The sequence below is a fragment of the Mustela putorius genome, unplaced genomic scaffold (genome assembly GCF_011764305.1).
Source record: "Mustela putorius furo isolate JIRA1106 unplaced genomic scaffold, ASM1176430v1.1 tig00003859_pilon_pilon_pilon, whole genome shotgun sequence".
Classification (NCBI taxonomy): domain Eukaryota; kingdom Metazoa; phylum Chordata; class Mammalia; order Carnivora; family Mustelidae; genus Mustela; species Mustela putorius.
Window position 1 is genome coordinate 25,950,223 of NW_025422011.1, and position 21,420 is coordinate 25,971,642.

The 21,420-nt window shown below is 36.8% G+C and overlaps 1 protein-coding gene across 7 annotated transcripts in view; it reads left to right on the forward strand.

The window, feature by feature from the left end:
* Positions 1-21,420, forward strand: part of PIK3C2A (phosphatidylinositol-4-phosphate 3-kinase catalytic subunit type 2 alpha) — a 170,102-nt gene that overhangs the window by 120,989 nt on the left and 27,693 nt on the right. For 6 of the 7 annotated variants that reach the window (XM_013055870.2, XM_013055869.2, XM_004752065.3 and 3 more), the window contains 11 exons: positions 1,852-1,995; positions 3,500-3,548; positions 3,629-3,839; positions 5,901-6,023; positions 7,113-7,280; positions 13,737-13,848; positions 14,243-14,388; positions 17,195-17,383; positions 18,571-18,664; positions 19,149-19,243; positions 19,587-19,767. In XM_013055870.2, coding sequence (XP_012911324.1) covers positions 1,852-1,995; positions 3,500-3,548; positions 3,629-3,839; positions 5,901-6,023; positions 7,113-7,280; positions 13,737-13,848; positions 14,243-14,388; positions 17,195-17,383; positions 18,571-18,664; positions 19,149-19,243; positions 19,587-19,767 — 1,512 coding nt within the window. The remainder of the gene's footprint in view (positions 1-1,851; positions 1,996-3,499; positions 3,549-3,628; positions 3,840-5,900; positions 6,024-7,112; positions 7,281-13,736; positions 13,849-14,242; positions 14,389-17,194; positions 17,384-18,570; positions 18,665-19,148; positions 19,244-19,586; positions 19,768-21,420) is intronic. The other variant, XM_013055871.2, reaches the window with a different exon arrangement.

A 21,420-nucleotide genomic window follows, 5' to 3' on the forward strand; every position in this document is an offset into this window, starting at 1 on the left:
CTAAAACGTTTACTCTCTGGCCTTTTTAAAACTTTTTAAAGTTTGCCAATCATGCTTTGAGGGGTCCAACAGTAATAATAGGTGCGAAAAAGCAGCTGTTAGCTCTAGGTTGAGGAACAATGGATAGTGAAGGAATTCTAAGGACTTAGGATAGAACCTTCCCTCCAACCTCAGGCTAAAATTCAGCCCTTTTTTGGAAATCCAGCCTCTTCCAAGAGGGTTTGGCTATCTCATGGACACATGGGTTGCCTGTAGCAAAGAACCTTAATAGAGTTGTCAGATTGAGAGACCATGACCTGGGGTGGGGGTCAGCAGGTAGCAGCTGGAGCTGGTCTTTGGATCTGATGCTGGGCTGGAGCTGGAGCTGGAGCTGGTCTTGGATCTGATGCTGAAGTAAAAAACAGAGGACTAGACTGGGACGCCTGGGTGGCTCAGTTGGTTAAGCGTCTGCCTTCGGCTCAAGTCATAATCCCAGCGTCCTGGGATCAAGTCCCACATTAGGCTCCTTGCTCAGCCGGGAGCCTGCTTCTCTCTCTGTCTCTGCCTGCCACTCTGTCTGCGTGTGCTTGCTCTCTCTCTCTCTCTCTCTCTGACAAATAAATAAATTAAAAAAATATATATTTTAAAAAAATAGAGGACTAGAACCCTGATGAGAAGTGTCTTCATGCTGTTGTGTGAGTGTCCCTTCAGTGCCCTCTATTGACAAAACCTAAGATTGTGTCAGCTGGCAAAGGAAAAATGTTTATAGGTCTAGCTTCAGTATCACAAAGTAGAGCAAAGAAAGATGGATTTGAAATTGATAGACTATAAATTGATGACTGGCACATAAAAAATGATGGGGAGTAGTATAGGAGAATGACGTGGGCCTCAAAACTGGAAAGGTTTTTGCATGAAGGTATAGGAGTAGAAGCAGAAATAAAAGTTATCCAAGCCAAAATGGGGAGCTAGAAAACAGACTGTCAGGTCCTGAGGATTGGATGGTAATTGGGTGTTTGAGAGAATGAGGTGGTTTTATTTAAGCATGAATGTACAGGGGGCATTTAGTTTATGGTTGCCAAGTCTCAAGGGTGGGAAAGTTTAAATTTTTACAGGATGGTACAGTACTAAGTTTCAGCCCATTCTAATAGTACTTGGCCTATAAGGTTGGCTTAAATGTTTGAGGAGTTCATTCATTATGTAAAAATGTTTCTTAATGAGATATATACTTTAAAATGAGGATGGAGGAATGGGGAGGGAGTTTTAAATATTCTTATCAGATAAATGATTTTATAATATATTTGTACATGTATACTTTTGGATCATGGTGAAATCAACAGTGGTTGAATACGCTGGAGGGATAGTCCTCAAGGAAGTTTTTTCATGAGACAAAGTAAAAAGTGATGGTTGTACAGATGTAAACAATGCTTAAAAGTTGATTTAATGTTTCATAACTGTGGCCCAATGTTATTAATATGTGGCCAGCCTCTGAAGAACTTGGTTTCTGATACCAAATTTTTGGCAGGTAGGATTGGTGTTTTTAATATGGAACTTAATCCCAAACGAGAATGAAAAATAACTCCAGTTTTTTTTTAATGACTTAACAATTTGTTAATAATTTATTATTCTGATGAAATTAATGGCATTTGCGTATGAATAATTATCTCGTGCAAAGTGAAAAATCAGACCCAGTTTTTCCTATTCAAAATAAAATAGGTAATTGAAAAGATTATGTTGTATCTTTTTCATCACAAAGAGGAAAGGATATCTGTTCTTAAGCACATCTAAAATGTCTAGTTTCTGATGTTATCTTTTCTGAAACAGATCCTTTAAATTCTACATACTTATGTTTATTTTACTTTTTTATTTTTAAAGAACCAGCACCGAGCTGTAGATCAAGTAATTAAAGCTGTAAGAAAAATCTGTAGCGCTTTAGATGGTGTAGAGACTCTTGCCATTACAGAAGCAGTAAAGAAGCTAAAGAGAGCAGTTAATCTTCCGAGGAGTAAAAGTGCTGATGTGAGTATTCTTTTAGTAATTAGCCTTTTGTTAAATGCAAGTATGTATTTCAGTGAGTATCTGTCACTTAAACTGGGAGATTTTTGCTTCTTCTGGACAGTGTGTTACCACTTTAACCTTGGCTTTCACTTTTAAGTTGATTTGGTCACTTACTTGGTAAAGTTGGGAATTCCTGAGAGGAGATGGGCTGCTTTGGAAGGGCTTTGTGAGGGTTGATATTGAATACATGGATGTCAAACTATAAACTTTTAATGTGTGAAGGAGGAATTGTGGCATAAACAAGTTGGTTAGAGAGTTCAAGGTGTATACTGAGCTTCAGAACCTGGGTGGTTTTAGTTTCCATTTGTCCTTCTGGATGGAAACGTCCATGACTGCCCATGGGAAAAGTTCTACTTTGGCGATAACCTCTTCCTCTTGAAAATATCCAGAAACCTCACTAATAGTGACTTATTGCCTCAGAACAACCAACCAGCTTGGGAGTCCTTTCCTGATATCATACTGTTGCTTTTAGTAAAAGCTCTCCCTATGCTATTTCCATGGGGATTTAATTATCTCTGTTCATAGGGTTATTCATAGCTCTGATAAAAGGATGAGAGAAGGTGGATTCCAAGACACAATAAATTTAACAGAAGGAAAAGTTATATTGATGGTATATTGATGGTATGCCTTTCAGCATATCTAAGAGAAAGCTTTATCGATTCATTCTCACAGAGAGCCTATCTATAGGGTATATAGAAATTTGGGTCTCTTTTCTCTTCTCTCTCTCTCTCTGTCTCTCTCTTTTTTTTTTTTTTTTTTTTTTTTTAAGAGAGGGAGAGAGAGGCAGAGGAGGGACAGAAGGAGAGGGAGAAAGAGTCCTAAGCAGACTCTGCAGTGAGTGCAGAGCCCGACACAGTGTGACCTGAAGATCATGACCTGAGCCAAAACTGAGTCAGACAATCAACCAGCTGTGCCACCCAGGCGTCCCATTTTAAGATATTTATTTATTTATTTATTTATTTATTTTCAATTTGACAGCACAAGCAGGGGGAGCGGCAGGGAGAGGGAGAAGCAGTATCCCTGCTGAGCAGAGAGCCCGATGTGGGGCTCAGTCCCAGGACACTGGGATCATGACCAGAACCAAAGGCAAATGCTTAACCGTCTGAGCTACCCAGGCACCGCAAAGATACTCTTACTATACTAATAGTAAAGCAACTAATGGAATATCAAGCATCATATTAGTTTATTTATCACTTTTGGGTTTCAAATCTTAATTACTAGACTGATTGAATGAGGCAGATTTTGTTGAGTTTCTGTATCATGCACAATTTTCAGTTACTCTGATGTTCTTGATAACTAAAAATAATTTGTTTATTTGGGGGTTTTCACCCCTTTTTGCATTTTTGCTTTTTTTTATTCTGCAGGAACTTTTGGGAGGTTTGGGAGGTTTCCTGTAATTTAATTTTTACCTTTAATTTCAGTACATATGGGCAATTTTCTGACTAATTTATATGTGTGCATGCAGGTGACTTCACTGTCTGGAGAAGGAGATATTAGTAAGAGTTCATCTAGGGGTATGTCTTTAAGTTCTTTAAATTTTAACAACAATTGTTGGGTTTTTTGGAAATTATATTAACAATTTCTTTAAATCTAGGATCACTGAATTCTGAAAACCCTGTTCAAGTAAGCATCGACCAGTTAACTGCAGCAATTTATGATCTTCTCAGACTCCATGCAAATTGTGGTAGGAGTCCTACAAACTGTGCCCAAAGTAACAGGAATGTCAAGGAGGCTTGGACAACAACAGAACAGCTTCAGTTTACAATTTTTGCTGCACATGGAATTTCGAGTAATTGGGTATCAAAGTAAGTAAGTGTTTAAAATGGAATATGTACAGCTTTACCCAGAAGCTGTTCTAATTCTATAAAATGTCAGCCATGAACTGTTCTCTTAATATTTAAGTGGATGATATAGGAATTAACAGATACCTTTGTGGTTTTCATAAAAATTACAGGGATGTTTGAAGCTGTTGCAATAAAAAATACCACTCACTACATGCATAAAAAGGCAGGAAAATACATGTGTAAGTTTATAAAGACAAATACTAATAAACTAGTCAATTTATGACTGTTATTTTTCAGCCTTTCCTTTAGAAAAGGCAATTTACTGATTGCTAGGCTTTGAAGTCTATAAGAGCATATTCCTTCTACTGAATTTTTTTTTTTAAAGATTTTATTTATTTGACAGATCACAAGTAGGCAGAGAGGCAGGCATAGAGAGAGAGGAGGAAGCAGGCTCCCTGCTGAGCAGAGAGCAGATACAGGGCTCCATCCCAGGAGTCTGGGATCATGATCTGAGCCAAAGGCAGAGACTTTAACCCACTGAGCCACCCAAGCACCCCTCTTCTACTGAACTTTTAATATGGGCTTTTCCTTTTTATTTTATTTTTTTAAAGATTTTATGTATTTATTTGACAGAGATCACAAGTAGGCAGAGAGGCAGGCAGAGAGAGAGGAAGGGAAACAGGCTCCCTGCTGAGCAGATACAGGGCTCCATCCCAGGAGCCTGGGATCATAACCTGAGCCAAAGGCAGAAGGTTTAACCCACTGAGCCACCCCAGCACCCTGCCTTTTTTATTTTTTTGTCAGTGCTACAAAGTTTGCCAGCTTCAGCTTATGAAATGACTAATATAAACTGAAAAGTCTGAATTGAATATTTTTAATGAAATAGTTCCATAATAACTTAATGCTATAAAGTAAAATAAAGACTAGTGAATAGATACTGAACATACATTCTGCTTAAATTGAGCTTTAGATTAATAAACTAGAATACATAATTACTTGAAAGTGATATAATAACATTCAGTAAATATTTACTGAATACCATCTTTGGGCAGTGTTCTTCATACTAGGGATTCAACAGTAAACAAGGCAACAGAAGAATCTCTGCCCTCTTGGGACTTGCCTTTATATGGATACTACTGCCATGTGAAGGTGTTTGATTCTTTTAAATGTTACAGGTGTAATACCTTCCACATCCTCCATACAGATTCTTATATACACACAAATTTGGGGATACTAATGAGGAAAATAGATACTTGGTAGAAGACAATACAGAAAACTGCAATGATAATTAAGATGGAAGGAAAGTAAAATGGTGAAGAAAAGAGTGAGGTTGAAAAAGGTAGTCACATAGTTAGCTAGAGGAGTTTTGTGAACCAGTGAGATCAGATTTAAAATATATTCCAAATGATTAATAGATTGTATATATGAGCGAAATGGTTAATGTGTAAGCCTAGCAGTAAGTTAGAAATCTAGGAGAATACAGTTTTATTGAACCCAAGGCTCCTAGCCTGGAAGATTGCCTGACGGTATCCAACCAGCTCTGTATTTGTGGCAATTAGGGGCTAAATCATTGCTGTCTAATGAGAATACAATAGCATATATTCCATGGATGGAAGACTCCTAATAGATTAGAAGACTGGCTCAGTGCAAGTCAGGCCCATGCATTAGTATGCTTAACTGACTCTAGTTACTTAGCAAAGAAAATAGCACCTACAGAAGATAATGTTTCTACTTTCTCTTCTAAGAATTTACCTAGAAATAAATAATTATTCAGTGCCATTCAGCTAAAATCTAAAGTGAATAACTGATGACAAAGTTGTGAGGAGGTTTCTAGCGCAGCCGCCTTAGACTTGCACTTGGGCATACACGTTTCCTTCTGTATTCCAAATCCTCTGCTATACTCTTTCTTTATTTTTGTAGCATTTGCAGTAGTTGAATTTTAGATGTTTTCCAAAAATTCAGATGAATGGTGGCCAGATAATTTCAGATAATAATCACTTTTAGAGAAAAATGGCTAATGATATGAATTTGTATCAGTTAACAAATTTGTATTATCAAATTAAAAAATCTTTCTTTTCTCAGTTATGAAAAATACTACTTGATATGTTCCCTATCTCACAATGGAAAGGATCTTTTTAAGCCTATTCAGTCAAAGAAGGTTGGCACTTATAAGAATTTCTTCTATCTTATTAAATGGGATGAACTGTAAGTGAAAGTTTTGGCTTTTTATTTTTTCAGTATGCCCTCTTTTTTCCATGTATGCATCCTACTTTTCATTAATCACAATTTCCATTAAAGTCCACTAAATTCTTGTATCTTAAGGTCTCTCCTAGATGATATACTATAGAAGAGACAAATCTTCATTTAAAAATCTGAAATACTGTTCTGAAAAATGTGCATATTGTTAAATTACAGAACATGCCATTAATTGTTCTTAGACATTTGTCAAGCGAAAACTATAAATTTACATATAATTGTACACACATACCATAGAAATACGGTTTTCATAACATTGCTTAGTTTAGTATTTATTCTGTAATATTGTATATATGAAGCCTAGTTCTTGTTAACATTAGAAAACTAAATCCATGTACAAGATACTTTGCACTGTTAATATTTTTAAAATACTGTTTTTAAACTAAGGGGATGCTTTCACCATTTAGGGAGGTATGTAATTGCAGAACTTTTTATTCTGCATTTATTAAGTGTTTTCCTATTTTTACTTTTTTAAATTACAAAAATAACGCATCTTTGAAAATAATAATACAAAAATATGTATGGGTAAAAACGGTATCATTTTATTTCCAATATTTAACCATCTTATGACTCCTCAGAGTGACCACTTTTGACCCAATGTATCCTTTCAGACTTAAAAAATTTACAAAGGTAAACATACATGTCTGCCCTTGTTGTTTGTGTGTGTGTATATATCTATATTAATGTGTAAAATACATTTTATATATATGTATATCTGAATCAGAAATAATCATCTAGTTTTTCCTAAAGGCAATAAAAATGACTATTATTTTCCCTAGAAGTTGACAGTATCAAGTCTTGAGAAAATGCACTAAGAAATTTTTTAAGAACTATTACATATTTGAAATTTTAATGAAATTTATTTAAGACTTTTATAGTAGATATTGGCCAAACTTGCTGCTTAAGTAAAAGTTACGCAGGATTAAAGATTTTTTGATAAGTCAAATGAAATGCCTAAAATTGTCAGTCTCATTAAATGGTTAAATTTCATATTTGATCTAATTTGTCTTTTCTATTAATACATTTTTCCCCCCTTAGAATCATTTTTCCCATCCAGATATCACAATTGCCATTAGAATCACTTCTTCACCTTACTCTTTTTGGAATTTTAAATCAGAGCAGTGGAAGTTCCCCTGATTCTAATAAGCAGAGAAAGGGGCCAGAAGCCTTGGGCAAAGTTTCTTTACCTCTTTTTGATTTTAAACGGTAAGTTTTACTGAGTTATGAGTTACTATGGACACATCTGCAACATCAGAATTGGCTAGAGAGGGGCACCTGGGTGGCTCAGTGGGTTAAGCCCCTGCCTTTGGCTCTGGTCATGATCCCAGAGTCCTGGGATCAAGTCCTGCATCGGGCTCTCTGCTCAGCAGGGAGCCTACTTCCCTCTCTCTCTCTCTCTCTTCCTGCCTGCATCTCTGTCTCCTTGTGATCTCTGTCTGTCAAATTAACAAATAAAATCTTGAAAGAAAAAAAAAAGAATTGGCTAGAGAATAACGTCGGGAACAATGACATATATGAGATAATGAGCTACCTCAGTTTTTGCAGTATGAATAAAAGGAGGTTATTTCAGAGACACGGATCAGAAGAAATCACAAAGTAACTCTGCTATAATTTGAACATATCTACCTGGGTACTTAGAAGATTGTTTGCCTCTCGCTATTCCAGGAGAAAAGCAGCAGCCAGTTTATGCTCTGTCATTTATGCAGAGTACTATGTTTTTGACATAATAGACATGGTCTTAGAAGTTTCCCTGATACCAATAAAAAAACTCCCATTTTTGGGCGCCTGGGTGGCTCAGTGGGTTAAGCCGCTGCCTTCGGCTCAGGTCATGATCTCAGGGTCCTGGGATCGAGTCCCGCATCGGGCTCTCTGCTTAGCAGGGAGCCTGCTTCCATCTCTCTCTCTCTGCCTGCCTCTCCATCTACTTGTGATTTCTCTCTGTCAAATAAATAAATAAAATCTTTAAAAAAAAAAAAAATCCCATTTTTCCTCTTCTCATACTTTTCCCATTCTTCTCCAGAATTTCAGAGTCTACAGCTGCACATTATTTCCTTCTCTTTTCCTAACTGATCTACCCTTGCTGCTGTGGGCCCTGGCCTTTAACCTCCAAAAGTCTCCCATATGTTCAAAACCTTATTGATCCTTTGGGGTAAAGGAATTCCTTTTGAGCCTTGTATCTAATAGCCCTGCGGTAGTATAATTTATCTGGTCTTTCAACTATTTTAATTATGTTTTAAGTAGTATGTTCCATGAAACTATCAAGTATCTATCTAAATGAGGGAAAAAAAATTTGAATAAGCTCCAGATATTTTTCATACAGTACACAATAATATTTTGCCGAGTGATAACACATTAGCATATTGAAGTATCTCTATAAAGTTGTGCAGTCAAGAAACCTATTATGTTTACTAACAGTAGTACTGTAATGACAAACATACAGCATTTGTTATGCTAGGTATTAGTCTAAGTGCTGTATATGTATTACACCAACCCTAGGTGTAGGGTTACTGCCTAGGAAGGCAGGTGTTACTATCCCTTTTTACAGAGGGGAAATCAAAGTAGAGTGAGCTTAAGTGACTTGCCCTAGGGTACTTAGCTAATAAGTAGAATTGGGATTTGAATCTAAGCAGTCTGGCCTCAGGTTCTGTGTCCTTATTACCCTAAGTTGCTATTCTCAAATTTATTTGATACCATGGTACTTTTTTGTTGTTGTTCTGGAATATATGCTCTAAAACACTGTATTCTGTGGGACAGTTTGAGAAGTGATTTAATAACTTATCTGTTCTATAATAAAAATGAAGAATGAAAAAATTTTTGCTAATCTAGTTCTTTTTCCTCTTAAATGGCAAATACACTTTGGTTTTCTAGTAATCATTTATTAAAATCATATATTTGAAACATTGACTTCACAAATTTTGTTCTTTTTCTTTCCTTTTTTTTTTTAAATTTTAAAGATTTTCATTTATTTATTGAGAGAGAGGCAGTGAGAGAGAGCAGAGGGAGGAGAAGGTCAGAGGGAGAAGCAGACTCCCTGTGGAGCTGGGAGTCCAGTGTGGGACTTGATCCTAGGACTCCAGGATCGTGACCTGAGCCTAAGGCAGTCGTCCAACCAACTGAGCCACCCTGTCGTCCCCACAAATTTTGTTCTTAAAATGTTCTTTTCCTATGTACTTAAACATAGCATTTATTCCTTTATTTTTCTCTCTTTAGTTACTTTCCTCCCATTTGAGGAGGCAGTATTAGATTTTTTTATCTGCTACCTTTAGGTAAGCTCAAATTTTACTTGCTATCTGAAAGTAATTCTAAACCACCAAAGGCTAGAGAAAAGTAGTTGAAGTTATTATCACTAAGGATGAGTATTTAGATCTTTTGCTAAATATAATCCATAATTACTCTAAAACAGAATATTGGGGACGCCTGGGTGGCTCAGTTGGTTGGAAGACTGCCTTTGGCTCAGGTCATGATCCCGAAGGCCCCAGAATCGAGTCCAGCATGGGGCTCCCAGCTCCACAGGGAGTCTGCTTCTCTCTGACCTCCTCACTCAGCTCTCTCTCACTGTCTCTCTCTCAAATAAATAAATAAAATCTTTAAAAATAAATAAATAAAACAATATTGGCCATGTGGAGGAGGGAAATTGTGTTCTCAATTGTGGTGAATTAGTGTCAGGGAACAGTTATGTGAGAAAATTAAATAATTGCATCATTATTATTAATTTTTATGAATAAGTTAGTTCTGGGGCACCCGGTGGTTCAGTCATTTAAGCATCTACCTTCAGCTCAGGTCATGATCCCACGAGTCTGGGGATCAAGCCCTACCTACCTCTGGCTCCATGCTCATCAGGGGAGTCTGCTGCTCTCTCTCCCTCTGTGCCTCCCCTGCTTGCATGCTCGTCCGCTCACACGCATGCTTTCGCTCTCTCTCGCACGTGCATGCGCATGCTCACTTTCTCAAATAAATCTTTTTTCTTCTTAAGATTTTATTTATTTATTTGACAGACAGAGATCACAAGTAGGCAGAGAGGCAGGCAGAGAGAAAGGAGAAAGCAGGCCCTGCAGAGCAGAGAACCCGATGTGGGGCTTGATCCCAGGACCATGGGATCATGACCTGAGCGGAAGGCAGAGGCTTTAACCCACTGAGCCACCCAGGCAGTTGACTTTTGTTAGACAAATAGTCTGCATCCAGCACTCTGCTATTAAAACAATAAGCAGATGGCATTAAGCTTGAGATTTTGCCAAATAGTGCAATTGGTCTAGGTAGGTAATGTTGTTAGGTCCTAGCATTCAAGAAACATTCAAAGGGAAGATGGTTAAACATTAATTCAAAATGTTAATGATTTAATTCAGTTAACTTATTATAGTACAGTGATCAGAAATCTTGGTCTTGAAATTCTTTCTAAAAATAACTTATGTTGGGGTGCATGGGAGGCTCAGTCAGTTAGGTGTCTGTCTGTGGCTCAGGTCATGATCCCAGGGTATGGGATGGAGCCTCGCATGGAATTGGGCTCTCTGCTCAGCAGGGGAGCCTGCTTCTCCCTCTCCGTCTGCTTGTGTGCTCTCTCTCTTGCTCATTCTGTCTCTCAAATAAATAAATAAAATCTTAAAATAAAAATAATAATGTTTAAGGTGTAGCCTGCATACAACCTGATAAAGTCACTCTCAGAGGGAAGCCAAAAAACTTAGAGGCATTTCAGTCAGCTTCAATAACAGATGAGTTCTTAACTCATTTTTAAATGAAGAGAACCAAGCGTTTAACCTGCCTTTCCTTAGTAGTTGTAATTCAGGGTTACCAAATAATTGATGTGAGAAAGTTTATAAAAAAATTCCAGCTAATAGATGATTAAGAAATGATAGAATATCACAATTTTGTAACCCCTACTGAAATAATAGATTTAGGCCAGGGTTTCTCAGTCTTGGCACTATTGATATTTTGGGCCAGATCATTCTTTGCTGTGGGAGACTGTCCTGTGCATTGTAGGATGTTTGGCAGCATCCCTGTCTTCTGCCCACTGTTTGCCAATACTGTCCCCTAGTTACCAACCAATAGTGCCTCCAGACCTTGCCAAATATCCACGGGGTCGGCAGAATCACTCTTGGTTGAAAACCATTGATTTAAGGATTATCAGTGCTTGCTTAAAGCCATTAAGTGATTAACTTTTCTGGAACTCCATAATGGGTAGTTTAGACTGACTGGGCCCAAACAAACTGATGATCTTCACAGAAAGAGAGAGAAACCAAACAGTGTCTTTCTTTATTTGATGTAATAGGAAGTAGTATGCGATTTTACCTTTATTTAAGTATTCTTGCCAGATAACTAAACCTGAATCAGATCGAGCTTCTAGATCTAACTACTACTCTAAGAAAGTGTAGGAGATAAAGGGACATCCTAAATGACACTAGAGGAATGCAATCAGTTAAATCCAGGATATAGAAAATTCTTAGAACAAAAGACGTGGTTTTTTTCAACAGATGGCAAGGATTTAAAAAAAGAGAGGAAGAATGTAGAGATAAAAATAAAAATAAAGCAAACTTTTTCTGTAAAGAGGACCAGGTGGAAGTAGTTCAGTCTTTGCAGGTCATAATACACTTGACACTTGAATAACAGGGTGGGGGTTAGCAGCGCCTTTTTGCCCTGCACCCCCCCATGTGGTCAAAACCTGCAAATAACTTAGACTCCCCCAAAACTCAACTAGTAGCCTGCTGTTGATCAGAAGCCTTACTTATTTATTTGACAGAGATACAGCAAGAGAGGGAATACAAAGAAGGCGAGTGGGAGAGGGAGAAGCAGGCAGAGGCTTAAAGACTGATCCACCCAGGTGCCCCTTACATAGTATATTCTTAAAGTGAGATAGAGAAAAGAAGATGTTACTAAGGTCATAAGAGAAAATATATTTATAGTACTGTATTGAAAAAAATGAGTGGACCTGCACAGTTCAAGGGTGTTATTCAAGGGTTAATTGTATTCTCTGTCACAAATGCAAAATCAAAGGCAAAAAGCAACGGTAGTCAATAAATGAGTGTGGCTTCCTTCTGATAAAAGTTTATTTACAAAACCAGGTGACAGGCCTGGAGTTAGGCCCTTAAATTAAAATATACTTAAAAAGACATCATCCAAATGCAGTGTTGGAAGTTGCTTGGATCTTTATTCAAACAGCCAAATTTATTTATTTATTTTTTAAGATTTTATTTATTTATTTGACACAGAGAGAGAGGGATCACAAGTAGAGAGGCAGGCAGAGAGAGAGAGGGAAGCGGGCTCCCCGCCTAGCAGAGAGCCCGATGCGGGGCTCGATCCCATGACCCTGAGACCATGACCTGAGCCGAAGGCAGAGGCTTTAACCCACTGAGCCACCCAGGTGCCCCCAAACAGCCAACTTTAAATAAACTTTTGAGACAATGAAACTTGAATACTGATACTGACAGCTAATGATTTTAAGTAATTGTTAATTATTTTAGGAGTGATAATGGTGTACTTATTTTAAAATAAAACAGTGTTTATTGTTTAGAGAGATCTAAAAGTATTTACAGATGAAATAATATCAGAATTTGCATTAAAATCTAGTTGGGGGTGAGGGTGGATCTGAAAAAGAATATAATGTGTCGGAGATTTAAAGGCTGTTAACCTTCAAGAGAAAACACTAAGACTTGAGTCTAGTTTTGTAAAGGATATTTGCTGTTGGAATAAAAGGAATAAAGTTTGATGAAGTTCATAGTTTTCTTTATATATCTCATGATATTTTTCAGAAATTTATTCTGTGTAAAGATATATCAATGTCTTACTGATAAATGTTTTTAATTTAAATTGGTAGTTTAGGGTAAGGGTCAGCACACTCCCGTGTACTGCCTGTTTTTTGTAAATAACAGTTTTGTTAGATCACAGTATGCATTATTTATGTATTGTTCGTGGCTACTTTTGCAGTATAACAGCAAAGTTAAGTCTGCAACAGATCGTCTGACCCAAAAAGCCCCAAATGTTTGCCATCTGACCCTTTACCAAAAAGGCTTGCTGATTCCTGGTTTAGAGCACAGATACAACTTCTCTTTTGAGATGATTAGTGTTTGGTTGCAAAGTATACTGTATTGGTTTCCTTGGCATGTGGTTTGTTCTTAAGGTGAAAGGGAGCCGTTATGTAATCCAAATTATTACCTTGAGATGTATTCCATTGTAGATCTTTAAAGACTGTTCTTCACCTTTCTATTTATAAAAGTTGCTTTGGGTCGGGGATGGGGACCAAGGGTGGGGCACCTGCTAGCTCAGTCAGGAGACAGTTCAACTCTTGATCTCGTTTTAAAGTTGCTTTGGGAACAAGTGAATCTGAGTCTTTACCCTCTTGTGTTCTATCCTTAACCCCATTCTTCCCAAGATCCACTATTTCATTCTTCCCTCCCTTTGTCCCAGCCCCCACTCATCAATACATTTACTTGAAGTATTAATACTCTATGGAGAGTGACTCTGGTATGTTCTTAAAGATGATACTTTTATCTAATGGATGCTTAATAAATGTTTGGATAAATGTTTCAAATTCATTCCCATGTAATGTTAGTTTTTTGGGGTGTGTGTGTATGTGTGCGTGTGTGTGTGATGTGAATTTTGAAGCAGTTTTTAAAATGAAAACTACAAAAATAAAATGAAAGCTACAGTATTCTTCTGTCTACATTCATGAAGGTTTTTAACATGTGGAACTAAGCTTCTGTATCTCTGGACTTCGTCACATACAAATCCTGTTACTGGAACAGTACCCAGAAAAGGCTACGTGATGGAAAGAATAGTGTTACAGGTAATGGTACTTATTCATACATGGGGAGGTTGAGATTTCTTTTTAAGATATATATGTATTTCATGAATTAGATTGTTAACTAAAGAAGCCTAATTGGTCTTGTTTGATCTTAGGACCTGTCTTCAATTTAAATGTTAATAAACCATTTCCTGTTTCTGGAAACAGCAAAAAAAAAAGGGGGGGGGGACTTGTATTCATCCCATGTAATATATGTGCCTTTGAAAATTACCAGTGATGGTAATCACTTTCAGCAAAAGGACAGGAAGTATTAATTCAATATTTAATCTAATAGTCACCCTGATGGCTCAGAATCCATTTTCTCAAAGACAAATTAATGTGGCAGATATGTGGACTCTTTAGCTGCAGTCTGATAAACCTCTGTTAAATTTTTAAGGTTGATTTTCCTTCTCCTATGTTTGATGTCATCTATACTACTCCTCAAGTTGACAGAAGCATCATAGAGCAACACAACTTAGAAACACTGGAGAATGATATAAAAGGGAAACTTCTTGATATTATTCATAGAGACTCATCACTTGGGTATGCTCCTTCGATTTTTGTTTTGCCTGGGTATTTTCTTACATTGTAAATCTCAAGTTAATTGTTTGCTTGATTGTTTTAAGATTTTTATTTATTTATTTATTTGACAGGGAGGGATCACAAGTAGGCAGAGCAGCAGGCAGAGCAAGAGAGGGGAAGCAGGCTCCCTGCTGAGCAGAGAGCCCCAGGACCCTGAGATCATGACCTGAGCCAAAGGCAGAGGCTATAACCCACTAAGCCACCCAGGCGCCCCTCAAGTTAATAGTTTATTAAATGCCCTGATTTAGTTCATGATTTAGTAATCTTGGTATGGAAAGTTTTCTTGTTGTTTTTAATTCTATAAAAACCCATATAACTACATAAAACTTTTTTTTTAAAGATTTTATTTATTTATTTGTTAGAGAGAGTTCGAGCACAGGCAAACAGAGTGGTAGGCAGAGGGAGAAGCAGGCTCCCAGCTGAGCAAGGAGCCCAATGCAGGACTCAATCCCAGGATGCTGGGATCATGACCAGAGCCAAAGGCAGTCGCTCAACCAACTGAGCCACCCAGGCATCCCTAACTAGGTAAAACTGTAAAAATTTGTACAAGTCAGGGGCGCCTGGATGGCTCGGTGGGTTAAAGCCTCTGCCTTCTGCTCAGGTCATGATCCCAGGGTCCTAGGATCCAGCCCCGCATCGGGCTCTCTGCTCAGCAGGAGGCCTGCTTCCTCCTCTCTCTGCCTGCTTCTCTGCCTACTTGTGATCTCTGTCTGTCAAATAAATAAATAAAATCTTAAAAAAAAAAATTTGTACAAGTCAAACTTTTACATGATCAAAAGGCAAACAACATTGAGAACTAAATTAACAGTAAATATCAATAGATTTTAAAAATATATATATAAAGAACTTCAGTTTTTTAGAGAATAGACAAACCAACTTAGTAATAGGAAGAATGTGACTAGATAATTTTTTGGAAAAGAAATACAGTGCCTTTTGAAGCGCCTGGGTGGCTCAGTGGGTTAAAGCCTCTGCCTTCGGCTCAGGTCATGATCCCAGGGTCCTGGGATCGAGCCCCGCGTTGGCTCTCTGCTCAGCAGGGAGCCTGCTTCCTCCCTCTCTCTCTGCCTGTCTCTTTGCCTACTTGGTGATCTCTGTCTGTCAAATAAATAAATAAATAAAATCTTTATTAAAAAAAAAATACAGTGCCTTTTAAATATCTGAGAAGATGTTTGACCCCTCAGTAATCAAGAAAAGGAAAATTACTGCAATATAGTATTTTATACACATCTTAGATGAAAATTAAAATGTCTCATCATATAAAGTATTGATGAGGATACAGAAAAATGGGACTTAAACTGTTGGCTATGGCACTTTGGGAGATCAAAATCGATAAAGGTCACAGTGTACATAGTCTGTAACCTAGTGGTTATAGTTCCATTTAATTATGTCTTCAAGAAAACCTTTTATATTTGCTTATGGGGTAAAGAATATTCATTGAGGTATTTGGATTATTGTAAGTGACAGTGAGTGTCCATCAGTAAATGTTCAATTATTGTACCTTTATCCAGTGCAGTATTATATAACTATTAAGAATGAACTTATAGGGATGCCTAAGTGGCTCAGTTGGTTAGACCACTGCCTTCGGCTCAGGTCATGATCCTGGAATCCCAGGATCAAGTTCTGCATCAGGCTCCACGGGGAGTCTGCTTCTCCCTCTGACCTTCTCCTCACTCATGCTCTCTCTCACTGTCTCTCAAATAAATAAATAAAATCTTAAAAAAAAAAAACAAAACTTACAGCTAGCTGTGTATACTAATAGGTAAGATGTTAAATGAAGAAAGCAAGGAGCAGAATAGTTTATGTGGTATGTTACTATTTACGTAAAGAAAAAAGAATCTACACATACCTATGTATATGCTTTTATATCAATAGACTATCTCTGGAAGGATATGCAATCTTTGTGTTTTTTGTTTTTTGTTTAAGATTTTATTTATTTATTTGACAGAGATCACAAGTAGACAAAGAGGGAGAAGCAGGCTCCCTGTTGAGCAGAGAGGCTCAATCCCAGGACCCTGAGATCATGACCTGAGGCAAAGGCAGAGGCTTAACGCACTGAGCCACGCAGACGCACCAAGGATATACAGTCTAATAAGGCAGTTGTCACTGGGAGGGGAACTGGCGGGAGAGACTTTAACTGTGCACCTTTTTGGAATATTTGCATTTTTTCAGTTCTCCACATGACATGAATGCATCAGTACATGTATTTATACACAAAAGTAGATGGATGGAGGTAGTAAAATAGTGAATATTTCATCACATAAACATTTGTCATTAAGACTGAATTAGAGTTTTCCAAACAAATACTTCTCATTTTGAATGTTCCTCATTTGAGCTGAATAATCATCTTCTAAAATCATCTTCTAATATGTAATAGCTTTTTTTTTTTTTGCATGATATTTGATTTTACTTGTATAAAATGGATGATATCCTTGCTATCTTGTAGAGTGGGTTCTGCTTATTCAACTCTGATTTCTAGTGCTTGGCATCTGGTTAGAGCTCAATAAATTTTTATCATACTGAATTATCCTTCATTTTCATAACTAAGACTTTATCAAGGCAAAATGATTTCTTTCTATCCCCCAAATTAGAGTAAATTAGTAGTGTTTGCTGTATATTGCATTTTTCTATTCAAAATTAGTGTTAATGATTCTACCAAGAAGTGGCTGTCCTAAAATGAATAAATTTCTTTTTTGTATTTTTAAGCATTGAGATTATAACTGTCATTATGATATCATTGAGAAGTGATTTAATTTTGTCATATATGCAGACTTTCTAAAGAAGATAAAGCCTTTTTGTGGGAGAAACGCTATTATTGCCTCAAACACCCAAATTCTCTTCCTAAAGTACTAGCAAGTGCCCCAAACTGGAAATGGGTTAATCTTGCCAAAACTTACTCACTGCTTCAGCAATGGCCTCCCTTAAACCCACTGACTGCTTTGGAGCTACTTGACTCAAAGTAAGTTAACCATGAGTGAATGTACTTGCTCTATTTTATTGTTATCATTTTTTCCAATAGGGTATATTATGTTGCAGGAGTATTTCCCTTTGTTTTACCATGAACGCAATTCAGTACAATATAAATGTGTAAGTGTGTATTTTTATAAACATACTTTTTGTGCTGGGGTGTTTTTCTTGTTGTTTTTTTTTTTTTAAGATTTTATTTATTTGACAGGCAGAGAGGTGGGCAGAGAGAGAGAGAGGAAGGGACATAGGCTCCCTGCTGAGCAGAGAGCCTGATGCAGCCTCCATCCCAATCATGACCTGAGCTGAAGGCAGAGGCTGTTAACCTACTGAGCCACCCAGGCGCCCTGTGCTAGGGTTATTAAAAAGAGATGTCATGGGGAGCCTGGCTGCCTCCGTTGGTGGAACATGGGACTTTTGATCTTGGGTGGGGGGGCAGTTAGGAGTTCAAGCACCACACTGGGTGTAAAGTTCACTTTTAAAAATTAGGAAAAGAATAGAGTTGTCCTATCATTTTAAACTAACCCAGATCCAGCCTCACATCAGGCTCCCTGCTTAGTGGGGAGTCTGCTTCTCCCTTGGTCTCTCCTTCACCCTGTTCATGCTCTCTCACCCTGCTTGTCCTCTCCAGCTCTCACTCTCTCAGTCAATAAAAAAAACTTTAAAAAAAAAATAATAAAACTAGCCTAAAGAGGGATTTAGGTTCTAAATTTTGAATAATTTGTTACATTTTTTTATGATATGGGTCAAAATTTTCATAATTAAACAGTCCTGAACTTGAATTTGTATAGTACAGGAAGATTTTTCTTCCTTAAAAAAAAAAAAAGAAAGATGATTGCTTTTGAATAAAGAGCTATTTGAATATTCTTTATCACATATAGATTAAGATTGTGTTTTTAGGAAATACAGTTTCAGGGGCGCCTGAGTGGCTCAGTTGGTTAAGCATTTGCTTTTGGTTCAGGTCATGATTCCATGGTCCTGGGATTGAGCCCTGCATCAGGCTCCTTGCTCAGCAAGGGGCCTGCTTCTCCCTCTCCCTCTGCCCCTGCTCCTGTGTGCTCTCTATCTTACTTACTTTCCTCAAATAAATAAATAAAATCTTAAAAAAAAAAAAAAAAAGGAAATGCAGCTTCACTAGAAAGAAATCACCGTTAAATCTTGATTTTTGTGGTGCTTCTTTAGATTTGCAGATCAGGAAGTGAGGTCTATAGCTGTGACCTGGATTGAGGCTATAAGTGATGATGAACTAACTGATCTTCTTCCACAGTTTGTACAGGTATGTTTTTTACTGGTTTACCTGTTCACCTTACTCTCCACCCATTTTTTATGAGTAGAGAACTTGCTAAAGGATCTCCATTCTGTTGTGATTAAAAGTACTTTTGTGGGAATGTTTAGGTACCTTAGGTTTGGATGTAGTATGATTTTTTTTCCACTATTGTTAACTGCCCCACTTGAATATTTTATATACAAACACACACACCTAGATTTTTAATTCTTACGTTTTTAGATTCTCAGAACAAACCAGACTTGAACTTTTCTTTGATTTTTCTTTATTAGCCATTTAAACGTAACTAATGAATATTAAACCTACACCTTTCTTCTTGACTTTATAACATATATAGCCTAAGTTAATTCATCTATTTCATTTTTATCAGTGTTATCTTAAATCTTGCTTTATATAGTTTCTCTTTTGATAATTTTGTCCTAATAATATTGTATGGGTTTGACCACTAGTAATTCTTACTTTCCTTTATGTGTAGGCTTTGAAATATGAAATTTACTTGAACAGTTCATTAGTGCGCTTCCTTCTGTCCAGGGCATTGGGAAATATACACATAGCACACAATTTATATTGGTAAGAGTTAAACTTTTTTTAAGTAATTTATTTCTTATCTCTAGAGATGGTATACTCTGAAAGTCTAAACAGTATCCTCAGACTGCTAATGTCAATACCAGATGTTTTATTAAGGGCATTATTATAAAGAAGGCAGATTTTTATGTCCTTAGAAATAAAACCAAAAATGCTAAATCTCCTGGCAATAAAGAGCTAACAAAATGTTAAGAGCTCCATAATAATGAGTTTTTACTTACAGCTTAAAATAAATTCCTGGATACCAAAAAAATGAACCTACATTGATATTCAAGAGACATTCATCCAGTTTTCAGAAGTGGCTGACATAACTGTTTTGCTGTATTAGGCTCCTCAAGGATGCCCTGCATGATGCACAGTTTGGTGCCCGATACGAACATGTTTTGGGAGCTCTCCTCTCAGTAGGAGGAAAAGGACTCCGAGAAGAACTTTTGAAGCAGACTAAACTTGTGCAGCTTTTAGGAGGAGTAGCAGAAAAAGTAAGGCAGGCTAGTGGATCAGCCAGACAGGTATGTACCCAAAAGAGGGAATATGATTATTTTGATCTTGAAGGATCTCTATAGTGTTGATGAGTTGTTACTCTTTACCAGTTGATATCCAGTAGACTAACTATACCTATGCTGTTTTGAGCAGATGAATTCAGTTTAAAGCCATAGGAAAAGATTGTACAATTAACTCAAAAACAGTTTTTTAATTTCCATGCTTATGAATTCCTTCCTGATCACAATTCTTGAGTTTCTTTTTCATTATTTTGTTTTTATCTTTTTGTAACTATGAAAGTAATGCAAGTATGAGTTGATGCTAATGTTTAAAAAATCCAAGTAATAAATTTATAGGATAAAAATGTATTAAGATGTTAAATTAATGTAAAAATTAAAATTTTCCAGTTCATTTTCTCCCTGCTAGGTTTCTATTATTCATAGTTTGCTATATGTCCTTTCTGGTCTTTTATATGACTTTATACATATATGCACTTAAATATATACACAAATATTTGAACTTTAAAAACTTTATAGAAATAAACATACATACATATATACATACATATTGTTCTTGAGATAAAATTCACCTATTTCATTCATTCTGTTTTAGTACATTCACAATGTTATGCAGCCACTACCACTAATTCCAGAACATTTTCATCATAGCTAAAAGAAAGCCTGTACCCACTTATTTTTCATTCCTCATTCCCTCCTTACCAGGCCCTAGTAAGCATTAATCTGCTTTCTATTCTGTGGATGTATTTATTCTGGACATTTCATTTAAATGAAATTCTATAATATGTGGCCTTTGTGTCTGGTTTCTTCACTTTGCCTAGTATTTTCAAGGTTCATCCATATTCTAGCATGTATGAGTACTTCACTCCTTTTTATAGCTGAATAATGTTCCGTTCTATGGATATACCAAATTTTGTTTATCTATTCTTGTGCAAGTTTTTGTTAGGATACCTCTTTTAACTTTATCTAGGAGTAAAATTACTGGGCTATAAAGCAATTTTTATGTTTAACTTTTTGAGGAACCTTTATCCAAAGTAGGTTCATCATTTTATATTTCTACTAGCAGTGTATGAGGATTCCAACTTCTCCACATCCTCACCAACATTTGTTATTTTCTGCCTTAAAAAAAAAAACCCTAATCCTCAAATTTGAGAGGCAGGGCGGGAGGTTTGGGGGATAGGGAAGAAAAAATGAAACAAGATGGGATCAGGAGAGAGACAAACCCTAAGAGACTCTTAATCTCACAGAACAAACTGAGGGTTGCTGGGGGGTGGAAGGGTAGGGATGGGGTGGTTGGGTTATGGACACTGGGGAGGGTATGTGCTATGGTGAGTGCTGTGAAATGTGTAAGCCTGATGATTCACAGACCTGTACCTCTGGGGCAAATCATACATTATATGCTATTAAAAATAATTTTTAAAAATGATAGTCATCTTAGTGGGTATGAAATAGTACCTCCTTGTGGTTTTGATTTGCATTTTCCTAATTATCAGTGATTTTGAGCACATTTTTGTGTGTTTGTTGACCATTTGTATATATTTTTTGGAGAGTTTCTGTTTTCAGTTTTTGTTTTTGTTTTTAAATGGTTTGTCTTTTTGTTGTTGAATTGTTCTTTATGTATTTGGGATATTAGACCCTTGTCAGAGACACTGTAAATATTTTCTC